Raw genomic sequence first — 21,433 nt, forward strand, 5'->3', positions numbered from 1 at the left:
CTTCTTAATCCATAGGGACTTCTCTGACAGTTGCAGAGCATGCTTCCACACACTGGGCTGTCAGTGTGCCTGAAATGAAGTATTCTTAATAAGAAAAGTATAATGTGTCAGACAGGGTTTTCTACTTCAGTTGGCAGAAGTCATTTTCCCATGTTGGTGCCAGCCATGGTAAGATATGTGGAAATCGGTCCACTGAACACAGCCTCACCAAAACCCCATTACTCCCTCTAATAGCCAGGACTGGCCCAAAACATTTTGTGGCCTGAGGCAGAACAGCAAATGGTGCTCCCTCCTGAAGTCAAAGTGCATTGTATCCAAGTACATTTGGAATATTTTGGCACCCGGGACAGAAAACCCCATGCACACCTCTTGCCCTTCCAGGTGGCTTAAGTACAAGGATAACAAATTTAATAGCTAACAACTTGCTTCTCCCTTTAGTGACAGCCAAAAATCAGGTGCCTACGGCAGATGCTTCATTCTGCCTAATGGTAGAACTGGCTACACATAGTGAACTTGGGTGGTGAGTGCCAATATAAATGGAGCGGGACACTGAGAAACTAAAGGAAGGTGCTTGAGAAAGCCCAGCCATTTGCAGAAGTACACATTTAAAACCAACCAACCAACCTAAAAGGGTTTGTGTACACACACACACACACACACACACACCCCGGATCAAGGACTGAGCTTGCCTAGGAGCTAAAGAATGTTGTGTGTCAGTTAAAAAGAAAGTGAAAATGAGGGTTCAGAGGTAATGGAGTACTTGCAGCTTATAGTATCCCAGAGAAGAGCATGGCAGACTGGCTGAAAACATGACCTGCCAGCCAGCCAGGTTCTACTCTATTCCAATGGGGATAACTCCCTTCAAAAAGCAAAGAGGTCATACTTGGCCCTCTATCCAGTCCTCCTAGCCTTCCATGTTGAGAACCAGTGTGGTGTAGTGGTTAGACAGATGGACTTAGGCAGAAGACACATGCTGAACCATTCTCTCTTAACCTAACATACCTCTCATGGAGGTCCTAATAACTTCCAAGACCTTGTGCTTGCTTTCCCCTCCTCTCTGCCCTTCCTTTTTCCTTATGTGTCGTATCTTTTTAGATTGTGAGCCAGTGGGGAAGGGTTGTCTGAGTATTGGGTTTTTTTAAGCTGCTATGAGAGCCTTTTTGAATAAAGAGCTAGGAACAAATGCCATAAATAAATAAAATTGTGAGGATAGAACAGGGGGAACCATGCAAACCACCCAAATCTCCTTGGAGGAGAAAATAAAGAAATAAAACAAATGCCTGCTCTTTTTTTTAAAGCTGTTTAAGTGAATAGTCACCACCACATCACTGCAACAATGTTTTTGATAAGCAGTGCATTGTAGCCACCTCTTCCTATCATCCTCCATCTACAAATTGGGTCAAATGGTACCCATCTAGCCTTAAAGATGAATTGCAGAAGGGTAGTAGCAACAAAGAGCTCTGTAGCAGCTGAATAACTTATACTGTACATTTATTGACGCACAATCTTTTGTGGGCCAAAGTTCCCTGCATCAGATTCATGAAGTGAAACCTAAAGTCGGCAAGTGTATATTCTTATTGCCAAAAAAAGAAAAAGGGGGTTGATGAAAAAAACATCTCAGGTCTTTAAGTAGTTGAGCCTCAGTAACTGCACCCTGAGAAATTATAGCTTTGTTAAATTCTGAAAGTGGAAACATGCAGTTAATAGTATATATACACAGCACGGCACATTGTAGCAATTATCTCGCATTCTCTGTGCCCTCGGAGGTAGGTCACGATTATTTTCGTTTTACTGAAAATAAAACCTGGGAACTGAATCCAGGTCAGCTGAGGGTTCAGAAAACGAGAAGCAACACTGTAGCTGCTTTATGCCCGAATGGTACATGCAGCAGGAGAAGGTGGTAGAATCCTAAAGTCAGAGAATTCACTTTAGACATGGGGAGTGCTTTTCAATGCTCTCATATGGGGAAATAAGATGTAGCAAATTGCTCCTAAAAGGACAAACTAGCACAGCATGGACCACTCTGGGTTAGAACTTTTCTCCCTGGCATACTAGAGCCAGGGTGGGGAAACTGTGATCCTACCATCAACCCTCATCATTGGGCATGCTGGCCAGGCTGATGAGAGTTGGTAGTCGCAACAACTTCAAACCCAAGTTCCCCATCCTTGCTGTAAGTCTTTCCACATGGGGCTTGTGGTCACACGGGGCAAAGTCCTTGTGTAGGCCCCTAACCACTCAGTTAAATCCACCCCATATTAATCAACCCTGCACAGGCCACTGGGAAGGCGAAGCTGCATACAGACAACTCTTCACCACATGATTGGAAGCCACAGATGTCTACTAACCTAGTGGCAGATGCTGCATTATTATACTCTTTTAAACCAATAAACTAATATGTCCTCCTTTAGCTCCAGTAGACTGGTACAGGATACAACTTCCTGGTTCCATGGCCCCATCCGTGACCCAGAATCCATAGCTTCGTATAACTATGTAACACAACAACTGTTTCACCAAAGATGAATGCAATCCACCAAGTCGCAGATGGTGGCTTCCCAGAAATGTCATTATCTTCCTGCTTTTTGCTGCCTGCCTGGTACTGCAAAAGAGAAAATAAAAATAAGGATGTTGCCAGGCAGCTGGCATGACAAAAAGACATGGCTAGCGAGCTGGCTCAGTTGATGTACTTGCCTGTTTTACAAGGATAAATGGAAGGTGGAAACGGAACAAAAGCCTCACTGCAGGCAGGGAGAGAGGTCCATTTCCTTATTGCAGCCACTCCCCTTCTGCCATTGGTGTCAATGGAATAGTGAAATGGACTTAGACAGAGGGCAGTTTCTCATGTTCCGACTCTTAAAATTACAAAATTCTTCAGCATTTTCCTGAAAATTCATCCGAATAAACACATTTTCATAAGCAAGCAATTTCCCCTAATTTATGTTATTTTCACAAATACAGTACATTCATTTTAAATGCAAAATTTTCCCTAATGTATGTATTTTTCTAAACACTGCTTTGTTGGAGAACTGCATCACAGAATTCGGATAAGTACAAAATCTGAAGGATGACTGTTTTTGTTCTCCTGATGTTTCAGAAAGTGTGAGAATCAAATTTCTCCCCCATCCCTCGATTGCAGGAGGGTCCAGGTTTAGGAAATTTCACTCCAAAGGGAAGCTTTGTAGAGTCCCCCAACCTCATTCTTTTTAAAGGACTAAACACAGTATTTAAATTAGGGAGGAAAATGCAGAGGTAGCCATAATGAAATCAAAAGGCCTATCATTTGACTTCCTTCCATTTGTTCTGGTCTATAGCCTTCTAAAAACAGGAGTTAAGAGTGTTGTTTCAAAATGTAAGGGGAACCGTCCACCCAAACACCCTGTAGATTGAGCTCTGGGCACACATGTAGACACTTAAAAAAAATAGAAATTTCAAATATTTCTAAAACATGCTAGTCATAGGCACAGGAGTATATCTTACTCATCATAGTCACTATCCGTTAAGCATCAAATGAAAATGTGTTCCTATTTCCAGAAGCTCGCTTGGGCCTTCCTGGAGTATAACATGAAGAACTGCAAACAAATTTACAATGCAAGAGACCACAGTAAGACCCCCAAAGTCTACGGTATGTATCACAGGCTACGACATCACTGGACAACATTCCCAAAGTAAATACTACCAAGTTCACACTAGGAGTTACTCCCAAGTACATTTGCATAGGATTGCTCTCATCTGTTCGTAGGCTTACAGCCTGTTTCTCTGTATGTATACTAAAATGAAAGTCCTATTGAATTAAATAGTTTGCTCTCAAGTAGATGTGCAAAAGATCTCAGTCATGTGCCACAATCCTAAACAGATTTACAGCGCAAGCCTCACCATGTCTACTCTATTAATGCAATGGGGGTTAGGATTGCAGCCTTATCTGGGACTTACCCCCCCCCCAATTAAACACAACAGGACCTACGTCTGAGTAAACATCCATAGAATGACAGATTTCCCCTTCTCCCCCTCTCCCACCAACAGTTAATATAAGCCATTTTCCTTGCTGTTCTGATTCCGAGAGAAGCATCCAGCTTATTAATACTGAATGATAAGTGGAAAAGTTTAGTTGTAGCTGTAGGGCTTTGAAGCAATTGGTTTGACAGAATCTCTGTGCCTCGAGTCCCTTTGGAAAAAACATCCTAGCTTCTCTTCAGATGACACATTGTTCCATAAGAAATTAAAAGAAAACCTACACATCTTGCTCTGCTTCCCCCCAAAACAGTTTATACGAACTCTAAAGAGGCAGTACTTTAAAGTTATTTGGAACTATTTTTGTAAGCTGAACATTTACATTTACCTTTAGTACAGTAATTTATTATAATGCCTTACATTTCTAGCATTTGGCAATTTGTGTTTTTAAAGAAAATATAAATTCTACATTGCAGCTGTTTTAATCAAACCTTGTTCTAAGCAAAACTCAGCAAACCTTGTTCTCAGCCACAAACTACATTTTGATGCAGACAGGAATATATATATATATATATAACAATTTTTTGCAAATGAACAGATGTTATTATTATTTGCATCTGCAAATGCAGAGCTATTTCTCTGCTTTGGTGCCTCTTTTTACCTTTCCCCACAAATAGTACAATTTTATAAGTAAGTTTTGACAGGCAGTGCACCTCTGGGGAATTATTGCATGCACTGAATGCTTCTGAGAGAAAAGAAGGCGATTGATTTCAGACACTCAAGCAGAATTGTCATTCTGAAATGCATTGGAGTGACCTGTAAACTTCACACTACTTGGATCGTATGAATCATAATAATTTGTTCATAAATAGTAGTAATTTGTTCAAAGCCAAAAGCACAGAATCAGTGGTAGCAAAGTAGAAGCAACAATCCACTCAAAGTTCAGTCTCATTGCTTTCAATGGGAGTTAAGTCCATGCTTATTATTATTAAAAGGCTTGCCCCCCCACACACACACACACAGAGAGAGAGAGAGAGAGAGAGAGAGAGAGAGAGAGAGAGAGAGAGGGAGAGAGATTTCAGTCCAACTAAAGTTAGTGGTGTCCTAACCCTAGTTCTCACTGATGTGGTGAACCTGTGTCTAGGCTGTATAATTTCAGAATGATAATCAGGGCTCACATGCTTGGATGCTCCTACAATTTAATTAAATTGCAGGAAAACAATATGTCAGGGCAAAGGTGAGGCTGGAACACTTTTCCTGGCATCTAGCTTTCTATGTGTAAGGACTTACTTCCTTTTGTTTGCATGGGAGAGCATTCTGTCATGTGAGATACCACTTGCAGTCTTGCAGTCCAAGCACAATTTACCACCTGAACTGCTCTTTGTAACAACAAATCCCAAGTCCCTTAGGAAATAATGGGAATTGTAATTATTAATTCTTCATGACTAGATTGTTATACTGGTTTCAATGGAACTGTGGCCTAGTACTCACTAAAGTGAAAATCCTGTTCCTGCAGTGTACCACTTTACACTGCAAGTGTAGTCCACACCATACATTAGAGGGGAGAGCAGAGAGGAAAGATAATCATATCATCATATCTGCCCAACTAAGGAGTTAGGTGCCAGTTTCACATAACTGCATTGCTTAATCCTAATTGGCAGTGCTACGGTATATTTGGCATGATAAACCATCCCAAGCTTTTGGAGTAGTCTCCTCTGGCTAGATGGATAGAGTACTTGTCTAAAAGGAATGGAAACAGAGATTCTAGCCCAGCAGCAATTTCTCATCTAATTAGCCAAGAGTAGGAAGTAGGAGGAAAGATCGAAAAAATATCAATAAGCAAAATTTGTTGCATTTTGGTGCCACAGTGGCACTGCAACACAAATGTGTTGGAAATATGTGTTCAGCTGCTCATCTTCTAAAGCTCCCCCACCCCATGGCCAATCTTCTAAAGTCTATTAATCAAGTTTTCTAAGTGGCATGTCTTGTTTCAAAAGAATTATGCTTTCCACTATCACTGAGGGAAAGAGGGGAGAATGTGCAGAGGACAGAAGATAGAATATTAAAAATTAAAGGCTGGATGGATGTAATGTACCGTATTTTTCCGTCTATAAGACGCCCCCTATTTGGGGGGACTTGGGTTTAAGAAAAGGGGGGGAGATGTATCTGTGTATAAGAAGCCCCCTAATTTTTGACATTATTTTAAGGGGAAAAACCTAGCCTTATACACGGAAAAATGCGGTATATCTAGTTGATGTTCTCTTTCATTTAATTTTTCTCCATTGTATTGCTATTAATTAACACAAACCTAATAGGTTCTGCACCCTCAGACATTGTACAAAAGAGATTTTAGGAATTTAGACAACTCACTCACCTAAAGCAGCCTTGTATTTAAGTACTGGCCTGGTAACCATAGATTACCAGAAATTCCATGCAGGCCACTGAGCAATGTAGTGTGCTTTGTTCCTCCTCTGTGCCCAACATAAAAACTGAGCAGGCTGCTAGAGGATGGAAGCCACATCTTCCGTGCCCAGCATAGAAACACAGCTTGCAATACCTTATCTGCCAACCCCCTGTGCACACTACTGTTTTGTTTCTTTGCAGGCTAGTACATTTTGTGGGCTTATATTACAAGACTGACTCATGGCACTTGCTGGCAGCAAATAATGTCTGATGGTGGTGATGATGATGATTTAAAGTAATTTTAAACCAAATCTGCTGTGTTTCCTGTAAGTACTGTTTCTTTTGATTGAAAGAAATGAGATAATAATTGCAAAATAACAATCCCACACACCTTTGGGCACCATTTCGGCAAAGTTGAGCACATTTAAGCCCTAATAACATCACAATCCTAGGCACATTTACTCTGTCCTTTACACTTGTTCCTTAGTAACATTGCAATGCTATGCATGCCTATTCAAAAGTAAGTCTCATTCAAAGACATTATTCCCAGGTAAGTAGGTAGAGGATTGAGGTTAACTTCTAGAGGAGACTTAAATCACGGTGCTATGAAAATTTACTTGAAAGCAACTCCTACTTTATTCAATGGAACTTATTACCAAGTAAATTAATGTAGGGTTGCAGTTGAAGGCACATACTATACTCTCATCCATTGAAATTAATGGAACTTAACAATGTTTAACTTTGTTATCAGTATTAACAACATACAGCCACACACTTTCCTCAAGTAATTTGTGGTCATTTGTCTTTGGGAAAGGAAACCCGCCCCCCTTCTGATGTTTTAATAATGACATTTTTGTCACACCCCCTTTGGGGGTCTGGATTCACAAGAGAAGAGCACTTGTGAGGGAATAAGTGGTATGTTGTCACCATACAGTATTCTGGGTAGGAAGATGCCAAAACTATATCTCAGTAAGAACAGTAGAAGACATCTCCATGTTATACCAATGCAAAACTGAATTTTCAGAAGGGTAAACTGTAAGTTAAGAATAACACTCTAAAGGATGGTGCTTAGAATGTAGCATAAAATCACAGAATCATAGAGATGCAGGGAACCCTGAGGGTCATCTAGTCCAATCCCCTGCAATGCAGGAATCTCAACATAGACTAATAGAACTGTAGAGTTAGGAGGGACCCTGAGGGTCATCTGAAGTAAGACTTCCTACAACACTAGCAATGTGGAAACTTTTTTCAAAGATTCAAGGATAAAAAAAAATTACTGCAATCACCTTGGTTTTGGTCACCACAAAAGGTATCTTATTCCAGATTTAATATAAGAAAAAGGTTGTTACAATTGAAAATGCCTAAAGAGATAAACAGAGAAAGATACAACCCAAAACATTCCTGTGGAGTAACAACCCCAGTCCCTCCTATAGATAATAGATATAGGTATAGAAGCATAGCTAGTCTGTTTGGCATACGCAGCTTTGCAGGGCACAGAGTATGTAATACTGCAGAGAGAGAGAAAGCGAGAGGAATTAAAAAAAATTAAAAGGGAGAACAGCATTGGTTGATGGAGGGTCATTTTTTATTTGCTTATGCTTAATCAGGGGCAGGTGGTATTATTATTTTTTATGCCAATCTCTTACAAGAGAATGATGGAAAAGAGGAGGAGGGGAGAACTGTTATTGACACAACAAACCCTACGCAAAGGTCAGATCTTTCATGCTTCACTGCAAATTGGCCAACAGAACAGTCCCCTCACCTTGCCAGTGCCACTGAGACAAAAGTCCAAAAGCATGTTTAAAAGTAGTCTCTCCCTTTCTGTTGCCCCCCCGCCGCCCCCCGTTATCTCTCCCTCCTGTTTCCATTCTTGGCCGGCGATACAGTCCTTTAAATACCATGACACTTAAGGATAATCTCCAACAAAGAAGGGTAGGGAAATAGAGATATGCTGTTATATATAATCTAGATCATTTATATATGTACATCACAATTGTACTGTCTGCACCTTTTCTTTCAGGGCAGATTACTTTATATTTGGTAGCACTGTGCAGCTTTTTCTTGTCTTCTCTGAAAGGAAAATAAAGAAATAAAGATGCATCCTTCCCTTTGCAAAAAGTCAATGAGAAACGCAACGAAATTTGTCATGCGTTTGATTTCTGGTTGCTTCTTTCCTTATTAATAATAGTAGTAGTAGTAGTAGTAGTAGTAGTAGTAGTAATAATAATTTTTCTTCTTCATCTTCTTCAAGATTATAATGATAACCACTCAAATATGTACAAACACCAAACAGTGTCTTTTGGTGAGGTCCCCACAGAAAATAAAAAGGAAAGAAAATCAAGACAATACCACTGTGTGCAAAAGCCCAGGAGTATCTGTGTCCAAACATGATCTTTCAGGATGTGTTTTCTGTGGTTCTGGAGCAGAAGTACACTGGATATTAGAATCCTGGGTGGTTCTTCCCAGCCTGGATGATTCTCTTCCTTGAGGTATTTCACATGAGCCACCTGCCTCAGTGCTGGTGCTGCTGCAGTGGTCCCGTTCGTATTCCTCCTGAGCCTTTTGCATTTTCCGTTTCTTCATCTTCCTCTTGTGGACATGGAAAGTAATGAGGGAGAGGAGAATCAGGCAGAAGATGAGGGCGATCAGAACAATTAAAACAAAAGTGGAAGAGAAAGACTGGAAGAGCTGCCCCATTTGCGTGATGCAGGTGGTACTGGCATTCGAAGAGCCAGATGTCCTATTCAAGAGGCAGGGTGGCAGGGAGAGCCTCAACTCCTTGGAGAGCTTGGCACTCATTGAGGAGGCTTTTCGTAAAGACGAGGATCCTCTCTCGTCCTCTCTCGCTGCAGATGCTCGAGCTGGGATGCTGGCAATGTTTCGTTGGAAATGCCTTGCCTTCACACAGTCCTTCACCCTCCCTCCCTCTTTTTTCTCTTTCGCTAAGGAGGAAAGGAAGATCCAGCCTGCAAAATGAAAAAAAGGAAAAAAATTAAATGTGTCTTCCGTGGCTTAAAAGAAAACCATTATGATACTGTACTCCCCTCTCTTCTTCTATTATTCCCCCCCCCTTAACCACTGCTACTACCTCAAATTAATCTTTCCAGCTGCAGAGGTCTCCCCCATCCCCCAAAACTAAACACACTTCAGTGGGTGGCATCTAGAACAATGACTGGGGTAGGGTGGCTTGTCGCTGGAGCAATTTAAACACGCAAGAGAGCGCCCTGGAAATTGAGGACCGCATCCTATTGGGTCCCTGCTGCTGCCTCCCAAATCTTGGAATCACATAGCGATACATATGTGAGAATCACATAGCAATACATATCTGTCTAGAGATATGTAGACCTGGACCTAATGGTCAGGGGTCCCTTTACCTTTACCTTTATAGATAGATATAAAATTTTAATCTATATAGACAGATCAAAATATACATAGTCCATAAACTGCATTGGAAAAACCTCATTTTCTCAAATTACTCAGCAGCTTGGTAGGTGTGTGTGTGTGTGTGTGTGTGTGTGTCCCCAAAAATAGCTTGACCAAGTTCCAGAGGCTGGCAAAGTTTGGACTTGTGCGGACCCCCCCTGCTTCCTCGTGCACCTTCTGGGGCTGCCCCCATCCCACCCCACGGCCGCCCCGCCCGACCAGATCCAACCCCGCAGGCTGTTTCGCGAGGGGAGACCCTGCCTCGGGGCTGAGGGGGGGGGGAGGAGGCTGACGAAAGGCAACGAAGCGGTGGGGGGCGGAGAGGTCCGCCGGGAAGCGAAAAAGAGACGTCGCCCGTCGCCCACTTTCCTTACCTGGGCCGCCGTTGCGGGGAGTTGTGCCCGGTTTGTGTGTCGCTGCTTGCGAGGGAGCCCCCCGAGTGCCGCGGCTGCACACAGGCTGCGGAAAGCGCTGAATGAAGCGGGCAGAGCCGCCGCCGCCGCTTCGGAGAGCTCAGCGGCCAGCCTATAGCCAGCCCGGGCGGTGACGTCACGCAGCCAGGAGCCTCTGACTGGGCTCCGCTTCCCGCCGCTCCCCCGTTCCTCGTCGTCGTCGTCGCCTCACCGGCTTTTGTTTCTTCTCCCTCAGGCAGAGGGGCTGAGGCGCTCGGGAAAGAGGCCTGGCTCCCCCTCAGGCGACGCTCTCCCGCGTCTCCTCCTCCCCCCCTCATTGTTCCGATAACACCTTATTTAGCTGCACCCCACCCTCCTTTCATATGGTTAAAATAAAAAATATAATAAATCGCGTTCTTCTTCCTCCCAAATCCATAATCGATTGAGCCAAACAACCGTTCAGAAGTTTCGCAACACACCCACCCACCCAACCGTTATTATTTATTACCCTTCACTCTTTTAAGGTCCCAGGGCATGAAAACGCGACATTTGAAACAACTCGCAAGCGTAAAAATAAGGCGGGTCCTAAAAACACAACACCTCAAGGGTAAAAAAAGAGAAAACTGCCAGGGTTTAGAATGGTTTGTATTTATACTGCCATTCCTGCCTCGCCCACAAGCACCTCAGCCTAATAAGGCCATAAGTGAAGCCCAGTTATAAGGCCCACCTTTGCCTAAACCAGGCACCCCCAAACTTCAGCCCTCCAGATGTTTTGGCCTACAATTCCCATGATCCCTAGCTAACAGGACCAGTGGTTGGGGAAGATGGGAATTGTAGTCCAAAACATCTGGAGGGCTGAAGTTTGGGGGTGCCTGGCCTAAACCATCACCACAAGCAAGCCCTAATGCTCCTTCAGAAATAAGAGAAATCCTATTTATAATACAGAGCAGTATAATGGAGGTCGCTCCATTAGAGTGAATGGGGTACTTGCCCCACCAACTTCAGTCTGCCCTCAGCCAGCCCCAAGCAACCTGCCTGCTTTTAATTTACAGCCAATCCAGGTAGCATTGGAGCATGAGACTCTTGATCTCAGGGTGGCGGGTTCAAGCCTCACGTTGGGCAAAAGATTCCTTCGTTGCAGGGGGATGGACTAGATGACCCCCCAGGATCCCTTCCCACTGTACAGTTCTATGATCCCCCCACCTTAGTCCATATCCTCCAACATTTCTCTGATGAAAATAGGGACGTCCCATCCCATAATGATAATTTCACTATTTATACCCCACACTTCTTACTGGGTTGCCCCAGCCACTCTGAGCAGCTTCCAACCTACATAAAAACATTAAACATTAATTTTTTTAAAAAACCCTTCCCTATACAGGGTTGCCTTCAGAAGGCTCAGGGGTCGGATAACTCCATACCCTCCAGCGTTTCTCCAATGAAAATAGGGACATCCTAAAGAAAAGTGGGACATTCTGGGATTAAATCAGAAACCAGGATGGCTTCTCCAAATCAGGGACACCCCTGGAAAATAGGGACACTTGGAAGTCTCAGTGTTGCCCTTGTTGAATTTAGCAGAGAGAAAGAGGGGGACAAAAGTAGATTTTTGGAGGAGAAATATGATAGTTGTGGGAGACTTCAACAACCCTGGTATCTGTTGGAACTCAAACCCGGTTGAGAACGTAAGATCCAACAGTTTGCTGACAATTTCATTTTCCAGAAGGTGGAAGAAGCAACAAGGCAATCAAATATCTTGGACCTGATCATAACCAACAGGGAAGAACTGGTCAATGAGGAGGAAATGACCACTCCTTGGGGATTCATTATACCAAAGAAATGGAAAGGTATAATTCCAACAAGAAAGAAAAGTGGGGGGGGCATTTGAAGAAACTGTCGAGGACCATTCAGATTAGCTGACGTTGAAAGGGAGCATGCATAAGAAATGGAAGAAAGGAAAGATCACAAAGGAAGAGTATATATGAGTAGCGAACACTTGGAGGGAGAAGGTCAGAATGAGCTCAGTCAGGCTTGCAAGAGAGTTCAAAAATAATAATGAAAGTTTTCCAGTTATGTTTGAAGCAAGAGGAAGAACAAGGAAATAGGTGCTCACTGTGGAAAAGATGGAGAAATGTTCTTGGGTGACAGAGAGAAGGTGGAACTATTTTGCCTCTGTCCAGGGCCGTCTCTAGGCCTGGGTCCGGTGGCGCAGGGCGCCAGGCCACCAGGGGCGCTGCTGCGCCCGCTGAGAGGCGCAGCTGGCGCGGCCCCAGGCACGCCTCTCAGCTGTTCAGCGGCTTCAGGCCGCTCTCTGGAGGCGCGCGGGCCTGGGGCCGCCTTCGCCACGCGCAGGGGCGTTGCAACGGCCTACGGTAGGCTGGGTGGTGCAGTGCAGTGCAGCTGCGCCTGCGGCAGCCGCGCTATACACGGCGCGCACCCGCCTGCCGCACTGGGAAACGGGGCGGAGGTGGGGCGCCGGAGGGATCCGTTGCGCCACGGCGCCAGGGCGCCGGGCATGCTTAAGACAGCCCTGCCTCTGTCTTCTCTGGAAAGGAAAACAGTGCCCAGCCTGGTGATAAGAGAATAAATAATGCAGAGAGAGAGCTGCAACGCAAGATAGGAAGAGAAGTGGAACACCTAGTTACTGGATTCAAATATTCAGGGCCTGATGAACTGCATCCAAGGGTACAAAATGAATTTGCACATATAATCTCAGAACCTCTGTCTATAATCTCTGATAATTCTTGGAGAACAAGTATTGTCCCTGTGGACTGGAGGCATGCAAATGCTGTCCCCATCTTTGAAAAAGGGGAGGTGGGGAGAGGATCTAGGCAACTACCAACTGATCAGCTTGACACTGATACCAGGAAATGTCCTAGAACATATCATTAAACAGTCGGTCTGTGAGAAGTTAGAAAAGGATTGGCATAGTGTACTTGGACTTGCAAAAAGCTTTTGACAAAGTACCTCACCAAAGACTCCTGAGTAATCTTAGCAGTCAAAGAGTAAGAGGAAAGGCCCTCTTGTGGATCAAGAACTGGTTAAGTTGCAGGAAGCAAGGAGTAGAAATACATGAACAGTTCTGTGAATGGAGAAAAGTAGAAAGTGGACCTGTGCTTTTTAACTTGTTCATTAATGATCTAGAGTTAGGAGTGAGCTGTGAGTGGCCAAGTTTGCTGATGACAGTAATTGTTCAGGGTCCTTAAATGAAAAAGAGATTGTGAAAAGCTCTAAAAGGACCTCCCCAAGCTAAGTGTGCAGGTGGTGAAATGGCAAATGCAATTCAATGCAAACAAATATAAAGTGATGCATGTTGAAGCAAAAGAATATTTCACATATATGCTCATGTGGTCTGAACTCAAGGTGATGGATCATGAATGAGACCTTGAGGTCATAGTAGATAGTTATTCCCATTTTCACCTTCATCCCCTTTTCCCTCCCCTGCTCATTTTTCTCAGCTCTCCTTTGCACACAGACAACATCTATTTCCATGCCTTCTTCTGTCTTTTGTGCAGCCCCCTTTGCACACACACCCATTATCACCTTCACCTCATTTCCCCTACATCCTCCTTCCTCCTTTTTTCAACTCTTCCTTGCACACAGACCACCACCACCATTCCCATATCACATCCAACTAGATTGCTCAGTTGGTTAGAGCATGGTGCCGATAATGCCCAGGTTCCAAGTTCGATCCCCATATGGGACAGGTGCATATTCCTGCATTTCAGGGGCTTGGACTAGAATGATCATCAGGGTCCCTCCCAACTCTGCAATTCTATGATTTCTATGACTTCACATATTCTGTCATATCATTTCACATACACATACCATGGTAATACAGTAATTGTATCAGTAGCCCTCAAAGAAGGTTAAGTTTAGTTGATGGAAGTACATACATGGGTGTTTGCTTGTTAATCAAATATCTGTTTTAAATTGCTACATTGAACCTGGAACTTCATGTTGAAGCCAACACATGGTACCAAGTGCGAAATACACTATAGTAGGGGTACTATGGACTGTGAACTATGCATCCTCAATCTCTCTCACATGTGGTAGCTGAGAATCGAAAAGGGGGAAGTTTTGAGTACAGTGAGAACGGAGAAATAGTGGAAGGGAAAAAAAAATTGAGTAAAGCTGGAGTGGTCAGTGCCATTTCCCTCTCAGTACAGTATTCGTATATCCCTGCTTTGCTTAGACATCTGCTATTGTTTAAAACTGCCATTTTTCTCTCTGTGTATTTCCACCCCTGCCTATTTTACTCAAAACTTCAAAGTCCATTATTTTTGTACAGTGCAACAACCAATTTATAAGCTTTGTTTTGTTATGAGAGTGGACCACATCACTGGGATGAACTATTTGTTTATCCATTATTGGGCTCCGCCCCTCATCTGTGCAGTTATGGATTTTATCGGATATTTCTCCCATAAGCTATCCCATATTTCTTGTGGTATCTGGATTTCTAAATATTTCCCCCATAATTTCCTAATTTCACCATGGTTTGTTTCTGCATTTATTAGCAAATGAAGCAATTCTATAACCAACCCTCGTGTATTAAATCTGAAGTTCTGCATTTATTTCTCAGGTGGGGTTAATTCCCCAGTTATTTTTCCCTCAAATAGATTTGTTATTGAGGAAATAATGTACTTGCTGTAAAAATAGCCAGTTTGCATTCCGTCTCTGCAATCTGTCCTGTAATTACTGGGTTGTTATGGGAGTCTTGTTTTCATAAAAGACAATTAGTCTATAAAGACCTTTACTGTATCCACAGTTTATATTGCACACGTTGATCTTCACTCGGAAATTAAGGATGCAACAACAGTGGCAAGAAAAGAGACATCCTTCATCAGTCTGTGTTTCAATTTCTTCCATATTATGACAGTATTTAAGATAAAAGGATTTTCTATTCAACAGTAGACTTTCTGTGAAAGGATTTTTGTTTCTTTAAAAATATATTAATGCCAAATTGGCCATGACATCAGCACACATGTTTTTTAACATGTCTGTCCTTTTCATATACAAAGTATTCCTCCCCGCCCCAAATACTTAGATCACTTCTGGTCTAGATTTGGGGGTGATAAAAAAAACCTATTTGCATAGTTAATGGGAAGTTAAGTCCCATTGGCTTCAGTTTACTTGATTCTTGAGGAAATGTGCATAGGAAGGGCAACTTTAGTTAGCAAATGGATTTGTTTGGTGGACTGAGAGCTATTAAGTTTTGGTCTTTCCTTGTCTTTTATTTCTTGAATGATTTAGTACAACCAGCCTCATGACAGCTGTGTCCACAGTCTTCATGGCAAGCTGCAAATTTTAATTTCTGTGAGACGAAGGGGGTTTGTTGTCCTCACCCCGCCTCCTTTGCCCTAAAGACAGACTTTTGGACTTTCACTCTGCTTTCAACATGCGTCTTAAAAGAGCTAGAGAGTAATCTCTTCCTAATTTGATTCAAAAATTATGAATTGGTGGTGTAAGATAAACAAACAGAATTTGGCCCGGTACTTCTTTTTAATCATTTTTATCTATCATAGCCGTATTTGTTCTGATTTAGCATTTAATGCATTTCCCTCCCACCTTATGTATTCTAAGGAAAGTATATTTAGTGATGGTTTCTGTCTGGATTTAAGTTTGGGAAACAAAAATTCTAAAGGTAATGCCCATAAGTATTTAGTGATATAATGCACAAGTGGCGTGCAAACTGTGATTTAAAGGAGAGTGCCCATAGTTTTGTAGTAGTGGTAAAAGTTCTCTTAAATTGCTTTAGGAGTAAGCCTGCACGTTTTCAAGAAAATTAGAACAATTAGCATGCGGTGGTCCATGAATTTTTTTGAGGTTAAAGGTCGAAAACACTGCTTTAGATAAAGACTCTATGTGCATCCTTTAGAGGGCAGAGTGTGGGGACATCCAGCTTCAAGAGGATATGCTGAAATTTGCTGCTGCTGTGCTCTTTTTCTGTTGCTGTTTTCCACTCCTTTCCCACCCCATGCTGTTCCTCTCCCTCTCATCTAAGTTAGAAAATTGTTTTGTTCAGAATCAAGGCAGCCTCCCTCCACTGCAACTTTTCTCCTCTCCTCTTGCCTTCTCTTATTTGCTCTAGTTCAGTGGGAGCTCTTGTTATGCACCAGTGGGATCTTTTCCCCCTTTACAACTCTCTCCTTCTCTCTCCCCCTCTACTGTATGTAGCATGCACAGATTCTGAGCAATGAAACTCAGAACTCCCAGATCCCTGCAGAGCCAGTGCTGCAAGCGGAATGCATCATTAGGAAAACAAAAAATGTGGCGGCAGCACAATTGTCTAACTTTCTGTTAATATCTCTATGCAGATCACTTCAGAGGGGCCAGGGGGTGCAGACATATAAGCCTGTTGCAAAAAAAAATAAGAACAAAAAGCTGCAGCTTCTATGTAACTAGCACATTGATTACAGCATCAGCTTTCATGGAATAGAGTCTACTTCATAAGGTGCATGAAGCGTTACCCTTAATTAGCAGGCATATAGAGAGGGTGGGAAAACTGGGGCCAACTAGCAATGAAATGCAAACAAGTACTGCTTGTAACAATCCAGCTAACAAATCCCACCATCAGAAGCCCACACAAGGACTTCTGCTGGTACAATAGGGCTTTCACCCCTTCTCCTTCCCCTGCCCTCTCCACATTGGCTCGGGGAGAGATCAGGAGACCCTCTTGCATGGGGGAGGAGGAGAGGAGGGTCATTTCTTCCGGCAAGCTGAAATGCTTGCACTGATGGAACAATTGTTATTTGCACTGTGCTGAATTCCCCCCCCCCCCCAGATATGCAAAGTGCCTATTTGCAACAGCAGTTGCTGGCCCATCAATTAAGTAGATTCAGGTAGCTACCTCAAGCAGCAGGTGCTGGGAGTTGAGCAGCAGTAGGGTTCTGGATCTGTGTGCACCATGAAGCCTGCCCTGCCTCCCTTAAGTGAGCCTGCTCCCATCAGGTGGGGCGGAAGGGGTTGCCAGTTCAGCTTCCTATCTGGACAGCTTCTGTATGTGGGAATGGGCTTGGGGATTGCCATCTTGTCCTTTGCCGCAGGCAATAAAATGTCTTGGAGTGGCCCTGAGCAAGTATGTAGGTCACTGAAGATCTGCTTCAGCAACTCCTGTCTGGCATTTAAGATTTCATTAGGCACTTTCTGCTCATAGTCGTTGTCATAAGGGCAAGATACTTCCTCTCTTAAAATAAAAGCTAAGAATTCTGTACATGAGTCCACACTATATTCTGGCAATGAGGTATGTGTGTGTTCTGCATGCCCATAGCACACACATAGACCTAGTTCTTTTCAGATACATTTCCTTTGTTAGTCTTTGTATGGCACGCAAAGACTGCACATACATTATTGCAATCCAGGCTCTGCAGTTGAAGCTTGCGGAACCTCTGGTTTCCATATTTTAGAATTATGTTTATTTGTTTGTTTGCACACCCCATTCTTCAATACGAAAAGAAAACATTTCTAGGCCAGTTTACAAATATCACACAGAAAACAAGATAAAACAAAGAGCAGAATACATGCTGCATTTAAACAATTCCACCACAGATTACAATTTCATTAACTTTTTTTTTTAACCAGACTTAAGTGTCTACAAAACATCACTTCCTAATGCTAAAGGACATCAGAGTCAACACCATTGAGACTTCCTATGGAAAACATTCCACAGGGCGCCACAACCAAGAAATACATTCTTCTAGTTGCCACCCATCCCACCTCACCTCAGAGGGTGGTGGCACTCAGAGGAATGCCTCATGTCAGAGCAGAGGATTTTTCAGGCCCCAAGGCACGTGGGTCTTTAAAAATAAACAGAAGTGTGCCTGGAAATGGACCAGGAGTCAGAACAGTTGTTTAAGACCTGGTTGCACACGTTCTCTGTTACTAATCTTAGTTAGCACCCAAGCAGTTGTATTTTGACCTCCAGTTTTCAAACAGTCTTCAAAGGCTGTGTAACGCATTGCAGTAGTTTTGACTTTAAATATACTATATTACTGCATGGTGTTGTATGTAAACAAAAAACAATGACGTAAAAGGTAAAGGACCCCTGGACGGTTAAGTCCAGTCAAAGGCGACTATGGGGTTGTGACGCTCATCTCGCTTTCAGGTCGAGGGAATCGGCGTTTGTCCACAGACAGCTTTCCAGGTCATGTGGCCAGCATGACTAAACCACTACTGGTGCAACAGAACGCCATGACAGAAGCCAGAGTGCACGGAAATGCTGTTTACCTTTCCACCACAGCAGTACCTATTTATCTACTTGTACAGGTGTGCTTTCAAACTGCTAGGTTGGCAGGAGCTGGGACAGGAAGCTCACTCCAGAGAAGCGGACACGGAGCAATAGATTCAAACTTCAAGAAAGAAGATTCCACCTAAACATTAGGAAGAACTTCCTGACAGTAAGAGCTGTTCGGCAGTGGAATTTGCTACCAAGGAGTGTGGTGGAGTCTCCTTCTTTGGAGGTATTTAAGCAGAGGCTTGACAGCTGTTGTGTATTGAGTCAAAGGATTTTATCTCTGTATTATTATTGTCTGTATTTGCATTAGGATAAAGTAACTGCCTTTTGGTTCCAGAGGGTACAGCTACTATTGGTTCATTTAAGCTGCTGTATTTGGATCCTCTGTCTTATTGGTTCCCTCCAAAAGGCAGCACTGTGATTGCCTGATATTGTTCCCTCCAAAATGTATCCCCTTCTAGCTAGTTCCCTGTCCCTATAAATGTAGCCTTCCTGCCCTCACAGTCAGTCTTGTTCACTTTAATAAAGAGCTGTTACTAGAGAACTGTCTCCAGCATGTTTGTCAAGGGAGCTGAAATCACAAACCCCACGTCACAACAACTGGCGACGAAGGTGGGATCCGGAATGCTGAGGAGCGGTTAAACACAGCCCTGCCTCAGAGTCCGGATTGCAGCGTAGAACAAGACTCACTGGCCAGCTGAGAAGACGACCCTGCCCGCTAGGACAATGGAGAGTCCAGGGGTATTGGAGCCCTTCCAGCCATCAGAGCCCACACGTGGGAAGACTACGTCGAACGCTTTGAGTTCTTTGCAGTGGCTCAAGGGATCACCGACGCCAGCAAAAGAAGGGCCACATTCCTGAGCTACTGTGGGCCCGAGACCTTCAAGCTAGCCAAGGCATTACTTGCTCCAGCGAAGCTGAGTGAGACATCTCTCCAAGATATTCTTGCCTGCCTAACAAGCCACTTGGCGCCTACTGAGACCAAGATGGCCTGGCGGATGGAGTTCCATAAGAGGCAGCAGCATGCTGGGGAGTCTGTATCCACATTTCTGGCTGAACTCCGGAAGCTCGCTCAGCACTGCGGCTTCCAAAATCTGGAAGAGACTCTCCTGGATTGGTTTGTTGGTGGTCTGAGCAGCAAGAAAGCCAGAAGACGCATCGTGGCTAAAGAAGAGGTTACCCTTGCTTCAGCCTTGAAGGAGGCCACCGCCACGGAGAACTATGAAAGAGAGGAGCTTGATGCCAGTCGCAAGGCCACTAAGCCACAGATAGAAGTTGCGCATGCCATGGACGAGCTAGAGGCTACTCCGAGCCAGAGCCCAGTCCGTGGGGTCGAGTTGGTGCGTCAGGCCTGCACAGTGCACAAAGATCACCGAGGCAGATGCCCAGGTTGTGGCGGAAACCATGGGCGGAAGAGTTGTCGTTTCAGGGATGCTATGTGCCGGACGTGCGGAAAGACGGGTCACATCGCCAGGGTCTGTAGATCGGCGGCGGCGGGAGCGACAGGAGCACCTAGACTGGAGCATCGCAGACCGCCCACAGCAACTCGTTTTCTAAAGGACTGCCACTACGTAACGGAGATCAACGGGAGGGCCGTGCAGTTTCCAGCACAAGGCAAGGCACACGTCAAGGTGAAGATTGAGGGTCAGCAGTGCGACATGGAGGTGGACTCCGGATCTGCATTCACCATCGTGTCGGACCAGACCGCGAAGACATTCTTCCCCAGGGGTAAGTTGCCCCCTCTGGAGCCCTTCCCGGCAACCTTGCAGTCGTACTCAGCAGGCCGCATCCATGTTATGGGAATGTGTGCTGTGAGAGTACAGTTCCGGGACAAACAGGCTGTACTCAAACTGGTGATTGCGAAGGGCAGTCGCCCCAGTCTCCTGGGCACTGACTGGTTCCCCGCCCTGGGACTGAGTATCTCAGGGCTTAATTCAATCCAAACCTGCCCTGAGATGAGCGAGGCATTATGCAAGGAATTTGCTGGTCTCTTTAATGGAAAACTGGGTTGTTATAAAGGGCCCCCAGTTGACTTCGAGTTGGACCCCGGGGTGGCTTCAATCCGACTCAAACCAAGGCGAGTGCCATTTGCACTGCAACCCAAGATCGAGGCAGAGCTGGATAAATTGGTCAAGCAGGGAGTTCTCTCACCCGTGGACTCTGCTAAGTGGGAGACTCCAATCGTCACGCCCCTTAAAGCAAATGGGGAAGTCAGGATATGTGCAGATTACAAATGTACTATCAATAAGGCACTCAGGGGAAACTCATACCCCATTCCAGTTGTATCACATCTGTTGGCTAAACTGGCTGGGGGCAAGGTGTTCGCCAAAATTGACCTGGCACAAGCTTACCAACAGCTGCCAGTAACCCCACAATCAGCGGAAGCACAGACTATTGTCACACATAAAGGGGCGTTCAGAGTTAACAGATTACAGTTCGGAGTTTGTGTGGCCCCAGGGATTTTTCAAGGGCTCATGGAACGCCTGTTAAGGGGTCTGCCGGGGGTCTTGCCATTTTTTGATGACGTTTTGATTGCTGGAAAAGACCCACAGGAACTGGTAGCGCGTGTCCGTGCAGTGTTGCTCAAGTTCAAGGAGGTGGGATTGCAACTGAAAAAGGAAAAATGCAGTTTTGGGGTGCCAACGGTGGATTTCTTGGGGTTTAAGATTGATGCATCAGGCATCCACCCCACAGATGCTAAGATTAAGGCCATCATCGAGGCACCATGTGACGACCCGGGTCCCACTCTACCTTACTATCACTGCGACACAGGAATCCAGAGGGGAAAACACCCACCCTCTTCTCCTGCCGCCTCAAAAATAAACCCCTTTTCCTAATGGGTTTCTAAGTAAGGAGAGCCTTCCAGCCTACGTGGCCTGGTATCTTAAGAAACTCTAGGCTGTCCCCCAGGAATAACCTCTTGCCTCCTGTAAAGGGTCTCCCTCAGTTGGATTCCCCCACTGTAGAAGTTTGCCCTAGGCACTCTGGCAACTTCTTGGCACCTCAGGTTACCCTTCTAAGCCTCCTCCGTGTAACTTCA

General features: G+C 44.4%; 1 protein-coding gene across 1 annotated transcript; it reads right to left on the reverse strand.

Moving 5' to 3' along the window:
• Nucleotides 1-8,685: 8,685 nt before the first annotated feature.
• On the reverse strand, nt 8,686-9,239 carry C4H11orf87 (chromosome 4 C11orf87 homolog). Its single transcript, XM_035114299.2, has one exon. It carries the CDS (start codon nt 9,145-9,147, stop codon nt 8,686-8,688), a length of 462 nt encoding a protein of 153 aa, XP_034970190.1. The 5' UTR covers nt 9,148-9,239.
• Between the last annotated feature and the right edge of the window lie 12,194 nt (nt 9,240-21,433).

This window comes from Zootoca vivipara, chromosome 4, assembly GCF_963506605.1.
Source record: "Zootoca vivipara chromosome 4, rZooViv1.1, whole genome shotgun sequence".
Taxonomy (NCBI): domain Eukaryota; kingdom Metazoa; phylum Chordata; class Lepidosauria; order Squamata; family Lacertidae; genus Zootoca; species Zootoca vivipara.

Bases quoted from the DNA above. Each gene is read 5' to 3' on its own strand.
- C4H11orf87 (XM_035114299.2), bottom strand. From the start codon at position 9,147: ATGAGTGCCAAGCTCTCCAAGGAGTTGAGGCTCTCCCTGCCACCCTGC.